Source organism: Trichomonas vaginalis, chromosome II, assembly GCF_026262505.1.
Source record: "Trichomonas vaginalis G3 chromosome II, whole genome shotgun sequence".
In the NCBI taxonomy this organism is placed as follows: Eukaryota; Parabasalia; order Trichomonadida; family Trichomonadidae; genus Trichomonas; species Trichomonas vaginalis.
Genome location: NC_067204.1, coordinates 13,739,580 through 13,756,911, shown reverse-complemented (window position 1 = coordinate 13,756,911; position 17,332 = coordinate 13,739,580). Strand labels below are relative to the sequence as shown.

At 34.1% G+C, this 17,332-nt stretch overlaps 5 protein-coding genes across 5 annotated transcripts, besides 3 other annotated features; all 5 read left to right on the top strand.

Moving 5' to 3' along the window:
- Positions 1–1,364: part of a mobile genetic element that runs on past the window's edge.
- A 55-nt stretch (positions 1,365–1,419) lies between these two features.
- Positions 1,420–1,464: a mobile genetic element.
- Positions 1,465–1,641: 177 nt separating this feature from the next.
- TVAGG3_0540640 (uncharacterized protein) lies at positions 1,642–2,046 on the top strand (the record flags this gene model as incomplete). The annotated part of the gene is made up of 1 exon (XM_001305164.2): positions 1,642–2,046. The coding sequence occupies one exon, from the start codon at positions 1,642–1,644 to the stop codon at positions 2,044–2,046; it is 405 nt and encodes a 134-aa protein (XP_001305165.2).
- A 6,580-nt stretch (positions 2,047–8,626) lies between these two features.
- Positions 8,627–17,332: part of a mobile genetic element that runs on past the window's edge.
- On the top strand, positions 9,385–9,537 carry TVAGG3_0540630 (uncharacterized protein; the record flags this gene model as incomplete). The annotated part of the gene is made up of 1 exon (XM_001292290.2): positions 9,385–9,537. One exon carries the CDS (start codon positions 9,385–9,387, stop codon positions 9,535–9,537), a length of 153 nt encoding a protein of 50 aa, XP_001292291.2.
- Positions 9,558–10,154, top strand: TVAGG3_0540620 (phage tail repeat-like family; the record flags this gene model as incomplete). The annotated part of the gene is made up of 1 exon (XM_051237898.1): positions 9,558–10,154. The coding sequence occupies one exon, from the start codon at positions 9,558–9,560 to the stop codon at positions 10,152–10,154; it is 597 nt and encodes a 198-aa protein (XP_051095722.1).
- TVAGG3_0540610 (His-Me finger endonucleases family) lies at positions 10,310–10,894 on the top strand (the record flags this gene model as incomplete). Its single annotated transcript, XM_051237897.1, has 1 exon — positions 10,310–10,894. One exon carries the CDS (start codon positions 10,310–10,312, stop codon positions 10,892–10,894), a length of 585 nt encoding a protein of 194 aa, XP_051095721.1.
- On the top strand, positions 14,505–14,942 carry TVAGG3_0540600 (uncharacterized protein; the record flags this gene model as incomplete). Its single annotated transcript, XM_051237896.1, has 1 exon — positions 14,505–14,942. A coding segment is annotated over one exon (438 nt), but the record flags the coding sequence as incomplete, so codon positions are not given.

Sequence of the window (17,332 nt, the reverse complement as noted above, 5' to 3'; positions counted from 1 at the left end):
TGTTAAACTATTCAGACAAAGTTTCCCGCTGTTTGGGAAGGAATTGTTGGCTATGATGTACTGATTCATGATCAGTACATCATAGCCAACAATTCCTTGTACAAAGTTCAAAAACTTGGGTGCAATCAGTTCTGATTGCACCCAAGTTTTTGAACTTTCTCGAGGGAATGAAAGGGTAAGAGGTATACATTATGAATATATACCTCTTACCCTTCCATTCCCTCTCTGACAGCGGGAAACTTTGTCTGAATGTTAAACTATTCAGACAAAGTTTCCGCTGTTTGGGAAGGAATTGTTGGCTATGATGTACTGATTCATGATCAGTACATCATAGCCAACAATTCCTTGTACAAAGTTCAAAAACTTGGGTGCAATCAGTTCTGATTGCACCCAAGTTTTTGAACTTTCTCGAGGGAATGAAAGGGTAAGAGGTATACATTATGAATATATACCTCTTACCCTTCCATTCCCTCTCTGACAGCGGGAAACTTTGTCTGAATGTTAAACTATTCAGACAAAGTTTCCCGCTGTTTGGGAAGGAATTGTTGGCTATGATGTACTGATTCATGATCAGTACATCATAGCCAACAATTCCTTGTACAAAGTTCAAAAACTTGGGTGCAATCAGTTCTGATTGCACCCAAGTTTTTGAACTTTCTCGAGGGAATGAAAGGGTAAGAGGTATACATTATGAATATATACCTCTTACCCTTCCATTCCCTCTCTGACAGCGGGAAACTTTGTCTGAATGTTAAACTATTCAGACAAAGTTTCCCGCTGTTTGGGAAGGAATTGTTGGCTATGATGTACTGATTCATGATCAGTACATCATAGCCAACAATTCCTTGTACAAAGTTCAAAAACTTGGGTGCAATCAGTTCTGATTGCACCCAAGTTTTTGAACTTTCTCGAGGGAATGAAAGGGTAAGAGGTATACATTATGAATATATACCTCTTACCCTTCCATTCCCTCTCTGACAGCGGGAAACTTTGTCTGAATGTTAAACTATTCAGACAAAGTTCCCGCTGTTTGGGAAGGAATTGTTGGCTATGATGTACTGATTCATGATCAGTACATCATAGCCAACAATTCCTTGTACAAAGTTCAAAAACTTGGGTGCAATCAGTTCTGATTGCACCCAAGTTTTTGAACTTTCTCGAGGGAATGAAAGGGTAAGAGGTATACATTATGAATATATACCTCTTACCCTTCCATTCCCTCTCTGACAGCGGGAAACTTTGTCTGAATGTTAAACTATTCAGACAAAGTTTCCCGCTGTTTGGGAAGGAATTGTTGGCTATGATGTACTGATTCATGATCAGTACATCATAGCCAACAATTCCTTATACAAAGTTCAAAAACTGATTTTCATTTGGCAGATCCACTTCTTGTCTTTCCATTTTTTTTGAATCAATTTATACAAATAAACATATAAAACACAAAATTATTATTTTATAATATAATTCTTAGATAATACATCCGATATGTAAAGTGTCAAAAATGAATTGAACCGAATTTTCATGCATTACAAAACGATCAATAACTTATATCATTTCAGAAATATATTATACAATAAGAACATTGCAATTCGCAACCATAATTTCAGTTTGTTTCAAATCGTCATGACTTATTTTGTTGTAATGTTTTATTTTGCAACAGATGAGCAAGTTTTTGCAACTGGTCTTTTCTTTTCTGGAGTTGCATGTCAGACAATTGCTGATTTCATTAATGAAATTTTTTACAATGGAATCACCCCTGCAAACGATAATAAGGTAAGAAGATGCGTGAGAGCTTCTCTCAATGGTGATAGATTTGAATTTGGTAAAGAAAACACAAATGACGCAACATTTTCAGAAGTTGATGAAGTAATTCTTATGAAATTCATCGAGGATTCTGTTGAAAATGATGAAGGATTGACTCTTGCAGATGCAACAAAGCACGCACGTCAATTAGTAATTGAGCGAAATAAATTTATGCAGCTTTTCCTATTCCTCCAATTGCTAAAAAAAGAAGAAAAAGTCAAGGAGGAATCAATGATCTATTAGCAGATCGCCAATCAGATGATCCAATATCAAAGTTTATCCAGGCAGTATTGCCAAAATATAATTTTAAGTTGAGTACTGCACAATCTATTGAAGAAAATCGAAAACATTATTGTACAAGATTAACGCTTGTGCGATGGATGTTACAATTTTGTAATATATTGCAGGGGATCGATCCACAAACTTTATGGAATATGGACGAAACTCATTTGGCCAAAACTATCGAAAATGACTTACATGTAATATCAAGAGGAGATCATAAGCAGCAGCTGGAAGAGTTAGAAGCTAATAAAGAAACAGTTCTTAAATCGCATGTTTCCGTTGTTTGCACATGCAATGCTGCAGGAAAGTCTTTTATGCCAATGTTTATTCGACAAACTCAGAACTGCGATTCAATTCCGGATTATATTGAAGATGTGGTTAGGGGACATGGTCTCCTAGCTCAAAACATCAGGATACATGACAAAAAATTATTCTATGAATGAGTAAGCATTTCGCGTACTATATTAATGAAACATTTGGAGCTCCAAATGAACGTGAATCTCATTATATTCTCCTTGATTCGCATATATCAAGGAGAAATAAAATTGCTCTACAATTATTAAAGGACAATAACATACATGTTATTACTTTCCCCCCGCACTGCACGCACGTCATGCAGCCATTTGACGTTGTTCTTGCAAACTGCTTCAAGTGCCGAGTTCGACAATTATATAAAGATTACTCAAAAAATTTTGCTCCCAAAGATTTGAATAAAAGAGAAGAATTTGCAGAACAAGTGATTTATATGGCAGCAATTGATGCTTATAAACAGTCGTTCAATCAGAAATTTCTACACATCGCTTTTAGCGTAACAGAAATGTGCCCATTTAATTTAAAACAGTTAATGACTAGAGATGGAATCACAAAGAACGATATTGACTTTGAAACGGAGATGAGAATTAATTTTCCTAACAGAATTAGAATTACTTCTACTCTTTTAACTGACCAAGCATTTATTGATAAATTAGATTTCGATGATTTTTCTCAATGTGATGATAAAATGGTTGTATTTAATTATAATGGATCTCGTTATTTTGAATTAATTTCTTCCCAGATTCAAAATGAATCTGAACAAATTTCAATGAGTACACAATCAAATGCAAACACATCATCACAACCGCCTGTTACAGTACCTAATAGTAATATACATTCTGAAAGTCAAAGCAATGGAACTTTTCATCCATGTTATATCTATTCTGAGCAAACATCTGCATTGAATACAATTATATATTTATGCAGATATTGTCCTTATTTATCCAATTGCTTTGAAAAGAAATCGCTATATGCTTTTGACAAATTCTTCAAAGAATTTGCCAATCTGCTAAAAGTGTCAAATAGAGTTCCTATCAATGTAAGCACAATTGAATTTTTGAAATATTTTCCATCAAGTTGCAAATATCCATCCGAATTTTTGTATTTTATATTATACAACGCAGCGAAAAATAATTCAATTAAGAATAACGCGTTGAAATCACTTCTAACCGAATTTACATGCTTTGATCCTCAAGACAAAGATGTTTCCCTTCAAATTGAAGCTCAGTTAATTCTACAAGGTTCTGACAAATTTTTGAAGATGCCAACAATAAAATCGAAGTATCTTATTGTACGATGGATCGATGAGTTTAATCTAGAGATGATTAATAGAATTAAATACTTATCTTCGAAAAAATATTTGCCATTTGCAATTATTTTCAGAAAACAAGAACCCGACATTTTTTCAATTGCAATAGTCGCAAATCGAAGAGATCAAAACATATACCTTTATATTAAAAAAAAAGGTAGTGGGGCCTCCATGCACTTCGTGCCCTCTAGCCCCGAAGATGTTTAGTATGCAATGAGGTATAAAATGAGGTTTTTTTTGGGTGAAGGGGGCTTCCCGGGCGCGTTGCGCCCTCTAGCCCTAAAAATTTTTGAAAGTCGTTGCTGTTGACTTTTCGGTAGAGGACTCAAAATAGTATAACTATGTCCGGACAAGTAAGGGTCTATCGTCGCTATAGTAAAGTTACGGGCGTTCAAAGAAGTATACTTTTGAGAGACTCTTTAGAAACTTTAGACGTTTTACAAAACATTGACGAAGAAGAACTTTACAAAGTCTTTACAAAACATTGACGAAGAAGAACTTTACAAAGTCTTTACAAAACATTGACGAAGAAGAACTTTACAAAGTCTTTACAAAACATTGACGAAGAAGAACTTTACAAAGTCTTTACAAAACATTGACGAAGAAGAACTTTACAAAACATTGACGAAGAAGAACTTTACAAAGTCTTTACAAAACATTGACGAAGAAGAACTTTACAAAACATTGACGAAGAAGAACTTTACAAAACATTGACGAAGAAGAACTTTACAAAGTCTTTACAAAAACATTGACGAAGAAGAACTTTACAAAGTCTTTACAAAACATTGACGAAGAGACTTTACAAAGTCTTTACAAAACATTGACGAAGAAGAACTTTACAAAACATAGACAAGAAAGTTCATGAGAAAGTCTCAACAAAACATTGACGAAGAAGAACTTTACAAAACATAGACAAGAAAGTTCATGAGAAAGTCTTTACAAAACATTTACGAAGAAGAACTTTACAAAGTCTTTACAAAACATTGACGAAGAAGAACTTTACAAAACATAGACAAGAAAGTTCATGAGAAAGTCTCAACAAAACATTGACGAAGAAGAACTTTACAAAACATAGACAAGAAAGTTCATGAGAAAGTCTCAACAAAACATTGACGAAGAAGAACTTTACAAAGTCTTTACAAAACATTGACGAAGAAGAACTTTACAAAACATAGACAAGAAAGTTCATGAGAAAGTCTCAACAAAACATTGACGAAGAAGAACTTTACAAAACATAGACAAGAAAGTTCATGAGAAAGTCTCAACAAAACATTGACGAAGAAGAACTTTACAAAACATTTACGAAGAAGAACTTTACAAAACATTTACAAAACATTGACGAAGAAGAACTTTACAAAACATTTACGAAGAAGAACTTTACAAAACATAGACAAGAAAGTTCATGAGAAAGTCTCAACAAAACATTTACGAAGAAGAACTTTACAAAACATTGACGAAGAAGAACTTTACAAAGTCTTTACAAAACATTGACGAAGAAGAACTTTACAAAACATTGACGAAGAAGAACTTTACAAAGTCTCAACAAAACATTGACGAAGAAGAACTTTACAAAACATAGACAAGAAAGTTCATGAGAAAGTCTCAACAAAACATTTACGAAGAAGAACTTTACAAAACATTTACGAAGAAGAACTTTACAAAGTCTTTACAACAAACATTGACGAAGAAGAACTTTACAAAACATTGACGAAGAAGTCTTTACAAAACATTTACGAAGAAGAACTTTACAAAACATTTACGAAGAAGTTCATGACAAAGTCTTTACAAAACATTTACGAAGAAGAACTTTACAAAGTCTTTACAAAACATAGACAAGAAAGTTCATGACAAAGTCTCAACAAAACATTTACGAAGAAGAACTTTACAAAACATTGACGAAGAAGTTCATGACAAAGTCTTTACAAAACATTTACGATGAAGAACTTTACAAAACATAGACAAGAAAGTTCATGACAAAGTCTTTACAAAACATTGACGAAGAAGTCTTTACAAAGTCTTTACAAAACATTGACGAAGAAGTCTCAACAAAACATTGACGAAGAAGAACTTTACAAAGTCTTTACAAAACATTGACGAAGAAGAACTTTACAAAACATTGACGAAGAAGAACTTTACAAAACATTGACGAAGAAGAACTTTACAAAACATTGACGATGAAGAACTTTACAAAACATTGACGAAGAAGTTCATGACAAAGTCTCAACAAAACATTTACGAAGAAGTTCATGACAAAGTCTTTACAAAACATTGACGAAGAAGAACTTTACAAAACATTGACGAAGAAGAACTTTACAAAGTCTTTACAAAACATTGACGAGAAGAACTTTACAAAACATTGACGAAGAAGAACTTTACAAAACATTGACGATGAAGAACTTTACAAAACATTGACGAAGAAGTTCATGACAAAGTCTCAACAAAACATTTACGAAGAAGTTCATGAGAAAGTCTTTACAAAACATTTACGAAGAAGAACTTTACAAAACATTGACGAAGAAGAACTTTACAAAGTCTTTACAAAACATTGACGAAGAAGTTCATGAGAAAGTCTTTACAAAACATTGACGAAGAAGAACTTTACAAAACATTGACGAAGAAGAACTTTACAAAGTCTTTACAAAACATTTACGAAGAAGAACTTTACAAAGTCTTTACAAAACATTGACGAAGAAGTTCATGACAAAGTCTTTACAAAACATTTACGATGAAGAACTTTACAAAACATTGACGATGAAGTTCATGACAAAGTCTTTACAAAACATTTACGAAGAAGAACTTTACAAAACATTGACGAAGAAGTTCATGACAAAGTCTTTACAAAACATTGACGAAGAAGTTCATGACAAAGTCTTTACAAAAAATTTACGAAGAAGAACTTTACAAAACATTGACGAAGAAGAACTTTACAAAGTCTTTACAAAACATTGACGAAGAAGAACTTTACAAAGTCTTTACAAAACATTGACGAAGAAGAACTTTACAAAGTCTTTACAAAACATTGACGAAGAAGAACTTTACAAAACATAGACAAGAAAGTTCATGAGAAAGTCTCAACAAAACATTTACGAAGAAGAACTTTACAAAACATTTACGAAGAAGAACTTTACAAAGTCTTTACAAAACATTGACGAAGAAGAACTTTACAAAACATTGACGAAGAAGTCTTTACAAAACATTTACGAAGAAGAACTTTACAAAACATTTACGAAGAAGTTCATGACAAAGTCTTTACAAAACATTTACGAAGAAGAACTTTACAAAGTCTTTACAAAACATAGACAAGAAAGTTCATGACAAAGTCTCAACAAAACATTTACGAAGAAGAACTTTACAAAACATTGACGAAGAAGTTCATGACAAAGTCTTTACAAAACATTTACGATGAAGAACTTTACAAAACATAGACAAGAAAGTTCATGACAAAGTCTTTACAAAACATTGACGAAGAAGTCTTTACAAAGTCTTTACAAAACATTGACGAAGAAGTCTCAACAAAACATTGACGAAGAAGAACTTTACAAAGTCTTTACAAAACATTGACGAAGAAGAACTTTACAAAACATTGACGAAGAAGAACTTTACAAAACATTGACGAAGAAGAACTTTACAAAACATTGACGATGAAGAACTTTACAAAACATTGACGAAGAAGTTCATGACAAAGTCTCAACAAAACATTTACGAAGAAGTTCATGACAAAGTCTTTACAAAACATTGACGAAGAAGAACTTTACAAAACATTGACGAAGAAGAACTTTACAAAGTCTTTACAAAACATTGACGAAGAAGAACTTTACAAAACATTGACGAAGAAGAACTTTACAAAACATTGACGATGAAGAACTTTACAAAACATTGACGAAGAAGTTCATGACAAAGTCTCAACAAAACATTTACGAAGAAGTTCATGAGAAAGTCTTTACAAAACATTTACGAAGAAGAACTTTACAAAACATTGACGAAGAAGAACTTTACAAAGTCTTTACAAAACATTGACGAAGAAGAACTTTACAAAACATTGACGATGAAGAACTTTACAAAACATTGACGAAGAAGTTCATGACAAAGTCTCAACAAAACATTTACGAAGAAGTTCATGAGAAAGTCTTTACAAAACATTTACGAAGAAGAACTTTACAAAACATTGACGAAGAAGAACTTTACAAAGTCTTTACAAAACATTGACGAAGAAGTTCATGAGAAAGTCTTTACAAAACATTGACGAAGAAGAACTTTACAAAACATTGACGAAGAAGAACTTTACAAAGTCTTTACAAAACATTTACGAAGAAGAACTTTACAAAGTCTTTACAAAACATTGACGAAGAAGTTCATGACAAAGTCTTTACAAAACATTTACGATGAAGAACTTTACAAAACATTGACGATGAAGTTCATGACAAAGTCTTTACAAAACATTTACGAAGAAGAACTTTACAAAACATTGACGAAGAAGTTCATGACAAAGTCTTTACAAAACATTGACGAAGAAGTTCATGACAAAGTCTTTACAAAAAATTTACGATGAAGAACTTTACAAAACATTTACGATGAAGAACTTTACAAAACATTGACGAAGAAGAACTTTACAAAACATTGACGAAGAAGAACTTTACAAAACATTGACGAAGAAGTTCATGACAAAGTCTTTACAAAAAATTTACGAAGAAGAACTTTACAAAACATTGACGAAGAAGTTCATGACAAAGTCTTTACAAAACATTTACGAAGAAGAACTTTACAAAGTCTTTACAAAACATTGACGATGAAGAACTTTACAAAACATTTACGAAGAAGAACTTTACAAAGTCTTTACAAAACATTGACGAAGAAGTTCATGACAAAGTCTTTACAAAACATTTACGATGAAGAACTTTACAAAACATTGACGATGAAGTTCATGACAAAGTCTTTACAAAACATTGACGAAGAAGAACTTTCACAGTCAGATGTCAGTTTTGTTGGATGGTATTTGTCAACGAATATTGTCAAAGCAGTTTTCACATCTAAAATATTTTTGGACCATAATGGTATGGCTTCACAGTATCTTGTGTTTTGACCGACAAATATTAGCCAGTATGGTGGTCCATCTGTTCTAACTCTCGGAATGTTTTCCAAGATATCCATAAACCAAGCATTTGGTGTTGAACTAAAGATTTTTACCATGAGTGCTTTCTTTGTTGCTTTAGAAACATAGGGGTCCTTGTTTGGATTCGTCATTTTTATCCTATAAGAAATGGGTTTATTTGGCGCATTAGCAGGAGTCGCATCTAGATTTTTACCCGCAGTGGGAACAATAGCCAGAGGTGTATTTGGAGTTGGAAGGAAGATTTTGAGTACATTAGGTATACTTAAAGAGAAAGCACAACCTATTATACAAACTGTACAGAAAGGTTGGGATGTAGCACGAGATGCAGCAAATCTTATTCCAAATCCTGAAACAAGAGGAAAAGTTCAAGGATGGATGGACAATGTAAGAACACAAGCAGGAAACTACTATAACAAAGCAAATGACTACTATAACCAAGCAGGACACTATATGGACCAAGGTGAAAGATTCTTTAACAGAGGATATAACCATGCACAACAGTGGGTAAACAACAACCAACCTCAACCGCCTCAAACGTGGTGTATGTAAAGTTTTTTACTGAGATGAAATGAACAATACAGCATTGAGACAAATGGGTTCAAGATGGCTTTGTCGGCTTCCAGCAGTTACACAACGTGTTTGTCAAGTTCTTCCTATACCTCAGGAAGTTTTAGACCGACTTAAAAAACCTCAACAACCAGTTGAAAACAAACCAAACTAAAATTTTTTACTGAGATGAAAATGACCGAAGAAGTTGAAACGGTGGATCTCACCCCACAAACAAAAAGTTCAGAACCATTGTCAAAACCTGTCAAAGAACTTACAGATGAAGAGAAAAATTCAATAATAGAAAGTGCCAGGTCTGGAAATACAAACTCTAACTACAAAGTCACTTTTCATAAAAATGGAACGGCTAGTATCTCAAAAAAGAAACAGACTCTCACAAATAAAATATTGAAGTCTGTGGGAGCTTTCGAGACAACAGATGGAAAAGTTTACTTCACTGACCAACAGTTCATTATAGAACATCTCATTGACTTAGAGTCGAAATATTCTAAACTTTACAACAAACACAAAAAGTTGAAAGGAAAACAAGCACAAATGGCATATGATATTTATGAAGATGTTGACGACACAACTATTCCAGCAAGTGAGGTAAAGTCAGATGAACCGAAAAGTGACGAAAAACCAATAGAAGAAGGGGAGCCAAAAACTGAAGATAAACCAATAGAAGAAGAGAAACCAAAGTTTAGTCTGGAGACTAAACCAAGTCAACCTTCATTAGCTGGTATGGGTTGGCGTCAAAGACTTATGGTAGCTGGTGGTTATGTTAAGTAAAGAAAACAGTATATTTTTTTATTTTTATAAAAATGTACGCTGAGTTTGTTGGAGAAGACCGTTGGGAAACTTGTTTGTTAGATGAAGAGTATGAAATGGCATACCATTTAAAATAAAACATTTTTTAAAAAATATATTTTTTTATTTTATTTGAAATGTACGCTGAGTTTGTTGGAGAAGACCGTTGGGAAACTTGTTTGTTAGATGAGAAATATGAAATTCACTGTTGTGAGTCATTTGAAATCAGAAACAAAAAGACAAAAAGAGTTTTAAGCGGATGGGAGGGAAATAACGGATATGCTATTATGAATATGAGTGGAAAAAACTATCTTAAACATGTCGTCATTGCAACTCATTTTATACCGAACCCTAACAATTTACCTTTTGTAGACCATATAAACCATATAAGAAACGACAATAGACTTGAAAACTTGCGTTGGGTCACTCGTTCTGAAAACAATAAGAACAAAGGCAAATTTGGAGATATTGTATTCGAATTTGTCGACGAACTAGAAGATGAAACAATTGAAATTACAGACTATGGCGAGCATACGTTTGAGTTTTACTACTATAGCGAAGAACAAGACTCTTTCTACTTTTATACCGGCGTAAACTATAGGAAATTACAAGTATATTTTACTAAGGAAGGCTATGCTTATGTAAACACTAGAGATACAGATGGAAAATGCGTTAAAATACTTCTTAACAAATTCAAGAAGCTATATGGCATACCATTTTAAAACAGTATATTTTTTTATTTTTATAAAAATGCCCCCACATAGAATGGACAGAAGGTCTGCTAGAATAAAAGCAGAGTTGCAAAGATATGGTTGGAGAGTTTCGAAGAATTTTAAATATAGGAAGGGAAGACCCATAAAAGTCTATGACAAACTGGCTGGTCTGACCTACGAAATGGACTTAGAAACAGCACGCGCCAATTATCCAAACAGACTAGAGAGGTTAGAAGAAGAACGTCTTATGGAAATGCCTTTCGATGTTACTGAGCCTCAAGTTGAAGGACACGACGGCTTTGCCAGATTCTACTGGAAACATGACGAACAATTTCATCCTTTGAGAAGGAAAAAAGGAAAAGGTGAAGACACACATGCTCCCATGGAAAGAACAAGATATGCATATCAAAAGTACCGTGAAGTTAGAAGTAAAATTACATCTGGTAGAACCTTTACAGTAAACTTTGACGAAGGAAAGAACAAAGAAGGCTTCATGGGTGTACTTGCTGCCATACAAGACGGAAATAAGAAAGGATACAATCTCAGACTAACCGTAACAGATTTGGATGGCCATATTTACTATGCACATGGCAATGTCACAACAGCCGCACAACTTCTTGACGCTTTCAAGACTACAAAGAGAGAACAAATGTTTGACTCCGACTCAGATATTTTGAATGCAATTGAAGGAATTGCAAGTGTTAAGTTCGAATGGTACCAACCTAACCCTCAAGCAGTCAGACAATATGCTGGATACTTCCCGTTCATAAATAAGTCTGACATTGACTTAACAAGGTATGGAATTTACAATTCAATTGAAACAATTGTCAACGAACCTTGTATTCTTACATGTCTCAGGAACTCTGGTCTTGTTACAGATGAGAAGATGAAGTATCTTGAGTCATGTGTGAAAACCAGGTACCTTCTTAGAGGTCAATTGACAAAAATTGCACCGTTGGCAAATGTCAATATCCGAGTCAACATTCCGACTGAGAAAGGTTCTTCACATGACGACTATGTTGTTGACAAAGACTTACCATGGTTGAAGATTGCAATTGTCCACAACCACTTCATGTTGAACGAAAGTCTTACACACCCGTTGTTCGGAAGAGGCAAGTGCAACATTGTCAGAGCTGTTAACATTCTTTTCGAGAAAGGTTTGTTGGAACCAATTCCAGATGACAAGCTGACAGAAACTTTTGTACCAAAAGACGAAACAAACTTTTCATTGTTGGTGAGACCAAAAGTTGTTCCAGACAAAGTTCTAGCACAAAAGAAGTACACAGTTCCAAAAGGAGTTGGATTGTTCGGATACCAACCTGAACCAGAAGAACTTCCAATGAGGTTGCAAGAACTTCAAGATGCTATAAACAAACTTCCATTGAGGCATCCAATCGACGTCAAATTGTATTGGAGAGCATCTGAGTTGGGTCAGAAGGTTTTATATGAAACAGGTTGCTTTGACGATGTTTATGAGATAACAGGAGAAGTTTCTCAGAAGATAAGAGACTCACTTGAATTTCCACAAACTGGGCCGATTGGATGCAAAAAGTTTGACTCATACGAAAAGATATACTATGTCGACCTTAACGCTGCGTACATGAAGTTTGTCCAATATATTCCGACTGGAATTCCAAACGAAGATGGTGAGTTCCCGGGAAGGAACTATACAGTTGGAAAGGTCATACAACAACTATATGATATTAGGAAAGCTTCAAACCCTTGCAATGACACTCAAATTGCTTATGAATTCGACATGGGGATATTCCATTAAAAACCTCAAAAGATGAAGAGTAAACATTATGAGAAGGTCGACAACTTTGTTGAAAGGTTTTCTCCTTTTGTTTTGAAGTACGAGTTCACCGAAGGTCAAAGTGGCTTTAGTAACCACATTAAAACTATTGTCGAACATTGGTCTTACCTCAGTTCGCAAAGCAGTCCTTGACAACTACAACAAATTCTTCTCCGAAGTCAAATCCAAAGTTGTGGTTTACTATGAGAACATCGACGCGCTCATGACGAACGAGAAGGATATAACAAAACTCATTGAAATGGGAATGGTCCGGTGAAAAGATGGGCTGTTTTTAAGCTAGACAAGGTATTTTCCGAAGTTCATGTAATATCAAAAAGGAAATATTGGGGTATACTTGAAGACGGCACAGAAATAAAACATTGCATGAAATAAAAACATTGCATGAAATAAAACATTTTTTAAAACAGTATATTTTTACATATATTAAATGCTTCAGGTTGAAAAACAAAGAACAAAAGTAGCAGATACAACCGTTAGACTATTCTTCACAAATGCCGGTAGGACTATATCAGATGAAGAAATTTCATCCCGTTCATACAGGTTTGACTATCCAATTCGTTGGCTTCAAAGTCCTTCAGATGCAAAGGCAATAGGATTTAGAAGAGTTTTGTTTTCCAAATAGAACTAAGCGTTTATGTTTGCAGTATATTTTTCATGGTCAGTATAAAGGCTCTGATGGTCTAATAGAAAAATTTGACGAAATGAAAATCTTTACAATTCGTTCAGACGAAAGTCTTGAGAAAACTCTAAATGACTTCCAAACTCAAATCAAATACTACTGGGAATTTCAAGAAAAATACCACTCTTTACTAAATGGAACATACTATCTGAAACTAGAATATAACAAGATGAACTCCAGTTTCATTTCAAAAGATTGAAATTAACCCTCCAAGAGATACAGAGTTTTTTATATTGGGAGTAGACAAACGTTCTTGGGCACAATTTTTCGGTTACTAAACCAGAACGAACCATTACCACCAGATGGTCCATTTAATTTTATACTTCACCAGCAGATTTGACAGTTTATAGAAACGTGTTTGACCCTCAAAATGTCATGTGTCATGCAAGTTTCAGTTCAAGCAACAACAGTTTTTCTTTGTATTGGTAAGGACTTTTATGACTTTGCTTCTAAATTCTACGAACCACCTAGTAACAGTTTCTCTGACTTTCAAGTTTGGTTCACAACAAACGGTGTGCAGCATATTATTCATTATACTATGACTTTTATCTCGAATTGTCTTTCATATACAACTACGGAAAAGTGCTGAAAAAGTATTGAAAAATGAGTTTTGGTTAGATGGTTTTTAGGTGTGCCTATGTGCCTATGTGCCTCGGTCAAATGAACTTCTCTTAAAATTACTGACAACACGACATTTTGACAACATCGTAGAAAACACACAAAACTCTTGAATTTTGTATAAAAAAAGCAACCGTCGGAATTCCGGCGGTTGGTATATTCTTCACAAAATGCTTGTTTTGAGGTTAAGCCACAAATGGATGTCCGACGGTTAAGCCACAAACGGATGTCCGACGGTTAAGCCACTCAAAAATATTTTTTATTTTTATTGTACGTACTGAAAAATGACAGTCGAAGCAAAAACGTTCACGAACAAATCTAATGGCGAAACATTCACAAAAGGCACTTACAACGGTATTGAAGTCTTACGTAGAGACAAGGATGGTTATATAAATGTAACAAATATGTGTCAGCAGTTTAGGAAAGACTTTAGAAAGTTGTTGGAAAATAAGTCCTGGGAAGAGTATTATACGGCATTTTGTGAAGAATATACCAACCGCCGGAATTCCGACGGTTGCTTTTTATACAAGGTTCATGCAGGAATTCCTGATGAAATCAAACAGGTTAGAGGAACGTATGTAGACCCAAGACTTGTAAACTATATAGCAATGTGGGCTTCTCCAAAATATTGCATAGCAGTTGGAAAAATTCTGGACTCCATAGACAAGAAAGTTCATGAGAAATTAGATGAAGAAGAACTTGAAGATACAGTAGAGAATGCAAAACCTTTGTTCGAACAAGAAGTTAGAAAAAATGTGCTTAAACAAATAGAACATGAACGTGAGATATGTTCTGGTTATAGAGACTCTCCATACGAACTAGACCAATGGGAACAAGAAGATTTAAAGAGAGAATTTAGAGAATATGAACTCGCTAAGATAGCATTAGAAGCTGCAGAAGAGAGGTTAAAGGTTTGGGGTCGTTTTGTACAAAAATATTGTGAGTAAATGAACCATTTTTTTCGACAAAAATATATTTTAGGTGAAGTGGTGAGATCTCACCCGTTTTCTCACCTGTTTTTTCACCCTCATTTCTACCACCGTAGAAAACACACAAAACTCTTGAATTTGTTGCTGAACTCGGCAAAAATATATTTTAGGTGAAGAGGTGAGATCTCACCCGTTTTTTCACCTGTTTTTTCACCCGTTGAATTTTCATGAATTTTCCCGAAATAAAAAATAAAGTTAGTTTTTAAAAAAAAATATTTTTTATTTTTATTGTAAGAACATGTTAGCAACAACAGCACCAAACTCGTTAGTCATGAACCCAACATCTATGTTAGTAGAGATGAAAAGCTTCATTCCTTCTTCATATACTTTCGAAACAACAATCCAGAAGATAAAGCAAGAACTTCTCCAAGGAGATTTAGATTGCACTGCAAAAGATGAAACAAATGAAGAATATTTTATGAAATGCAGGATATTATTGACCATCTACCTAAACTTCCTGAAATCCAACAACAAAAGCTCACTATTCCAGAATTCGATGAAATAGAAGTCAAAGCAACTGACTCAGTTGAAACCAAGAAGTTCATACGAAAGATAAACTATGAGTTTCTTGGATTTCATTGCAACCACAAAGTCATGGACAAAGACTGCGACATGTTATATAAGAACATCTCTGACATATATAAATCTGGGGAGTTAAAGACCTACGACAACTTTGTTTCGTTAGTTGCTGAATGTGTATGGCAGATAAGAGATGAAGATAGAAGAGGTAAGGTATGGAACCAACAGATAAAACCCGCAACTTTTGAGTTAAAGAAAACCATTGACGCCTTAGTCATACTTGCAGGTAAGGTTTCAGAATATAACGCAAAAAATGAACCCACAATGTTCAAAATGTAAAGCAGCAATGAGGAAATATAACTACTCCGTCAAAGAGATAGAACGTATGCGAAACGACTATGCTGACTTAAAGAAAGAAGCAGAGAAACCAGCAGAAGATAAAATGGACATGTTAGCATTTCTGAACAAAAACTATCCAACTGCTGACGATTTCCTTCTTTCAGATGTCAAGAAGAAATATAAAGAAACTTTCGGCATTGTTAAAACATTCGATGTACTGACAGAGGAAATCGAAGCTACAAAACTGTTTAGGATTTCAAATATACATCGTACAATTCATGTAAAACGCTTGTGAAAAAGAGGTGAAAAAAGAGGTGAGAAAACAGGTGAGATCTCACCTCTTCACCTAAAATATATTTTTATTGAATTCTGAGTAAAATGACATATGGAACACATACTTTTTCAGTAAGGACATATGGGGTGAGAAAAGAGGTGAGAAAACAGGTGAGATCTCACCTCTTCACCTAAAATATATTTTTGCCTGATTTACACTCATTGACGAAGAAGTCTCAACAAAACATTTTGACAACATCGTAGAAAACACGCAAAACTCTTGAATTTTGTATAAAAAAAGCAACCGCCGGAATTCCGCGGGTTGGTATATTCTTCACAAAATGCTTGTTTTGAGGTCGAGCCAAAAGTGGCTCCACCTGTTTTTTCAACCAAAACTCATTTTTGTCTGATTTACGCTCATTGACGATGAAATCTCAACAAAACATATACGAAGAAGTCTATTTCCTGTGTTGTTGTCAAAATGTCATGTTGTCAGTAATTTTAAGAGAAGTTCATTTGACCGAGGCACATAGGCACATGGTCTCACCTAAAATATATTTTTGCTGGAAAAAATGACCAAATTTCATGATATAACTGTATTTTTTTGACGAAGTGAACTTTAACACTTCGTAAAAAAAATGACGTTTACCATGTAAAACGCTTATGAAAATCGTGAAATTTTTACGAAGAGAACTTTTGCACTTCGTAAAAAAAATGACGTTTACCATGTAAAACGCTTATGAAAATCGTGAAAAATTGCGACCCGCGGAAAACCGAGGGTCGCCTAAAACTCATGAAAATCGTAAAAAAACTCATGAAAATCGTGAAAAATTGCGAGTACGTTAAAAACCGTAGTCGCCTAAAACTCATGAAAATCGTGAAATTTCTCTAGACCGACTTTTTTCGGCCTTGCATAAAACGCTTATGAAAATCGTAAAAAATTGCGACCCCGACTTTTACAGGGGTCGTCTAAAACACATGAAAATCGTAAAAAAAATCCCTGAAATCATGAATTTCCTCAAGATAGAAAAAATAAAAAAATAACGCTAGTTTTTTTAAAATATTTTTTTTTATTTTGTATGTAAGAACAGGAAATGACAAACACAGAGTTTGAAACAGTTAAAAAGATAGACAATGAGACCAAAGTGGTTAGAATAGGTGATTTAAACGTAAGATACTCAAAGAAATACAAGAAATATTCTTTGTCAGACATTTTA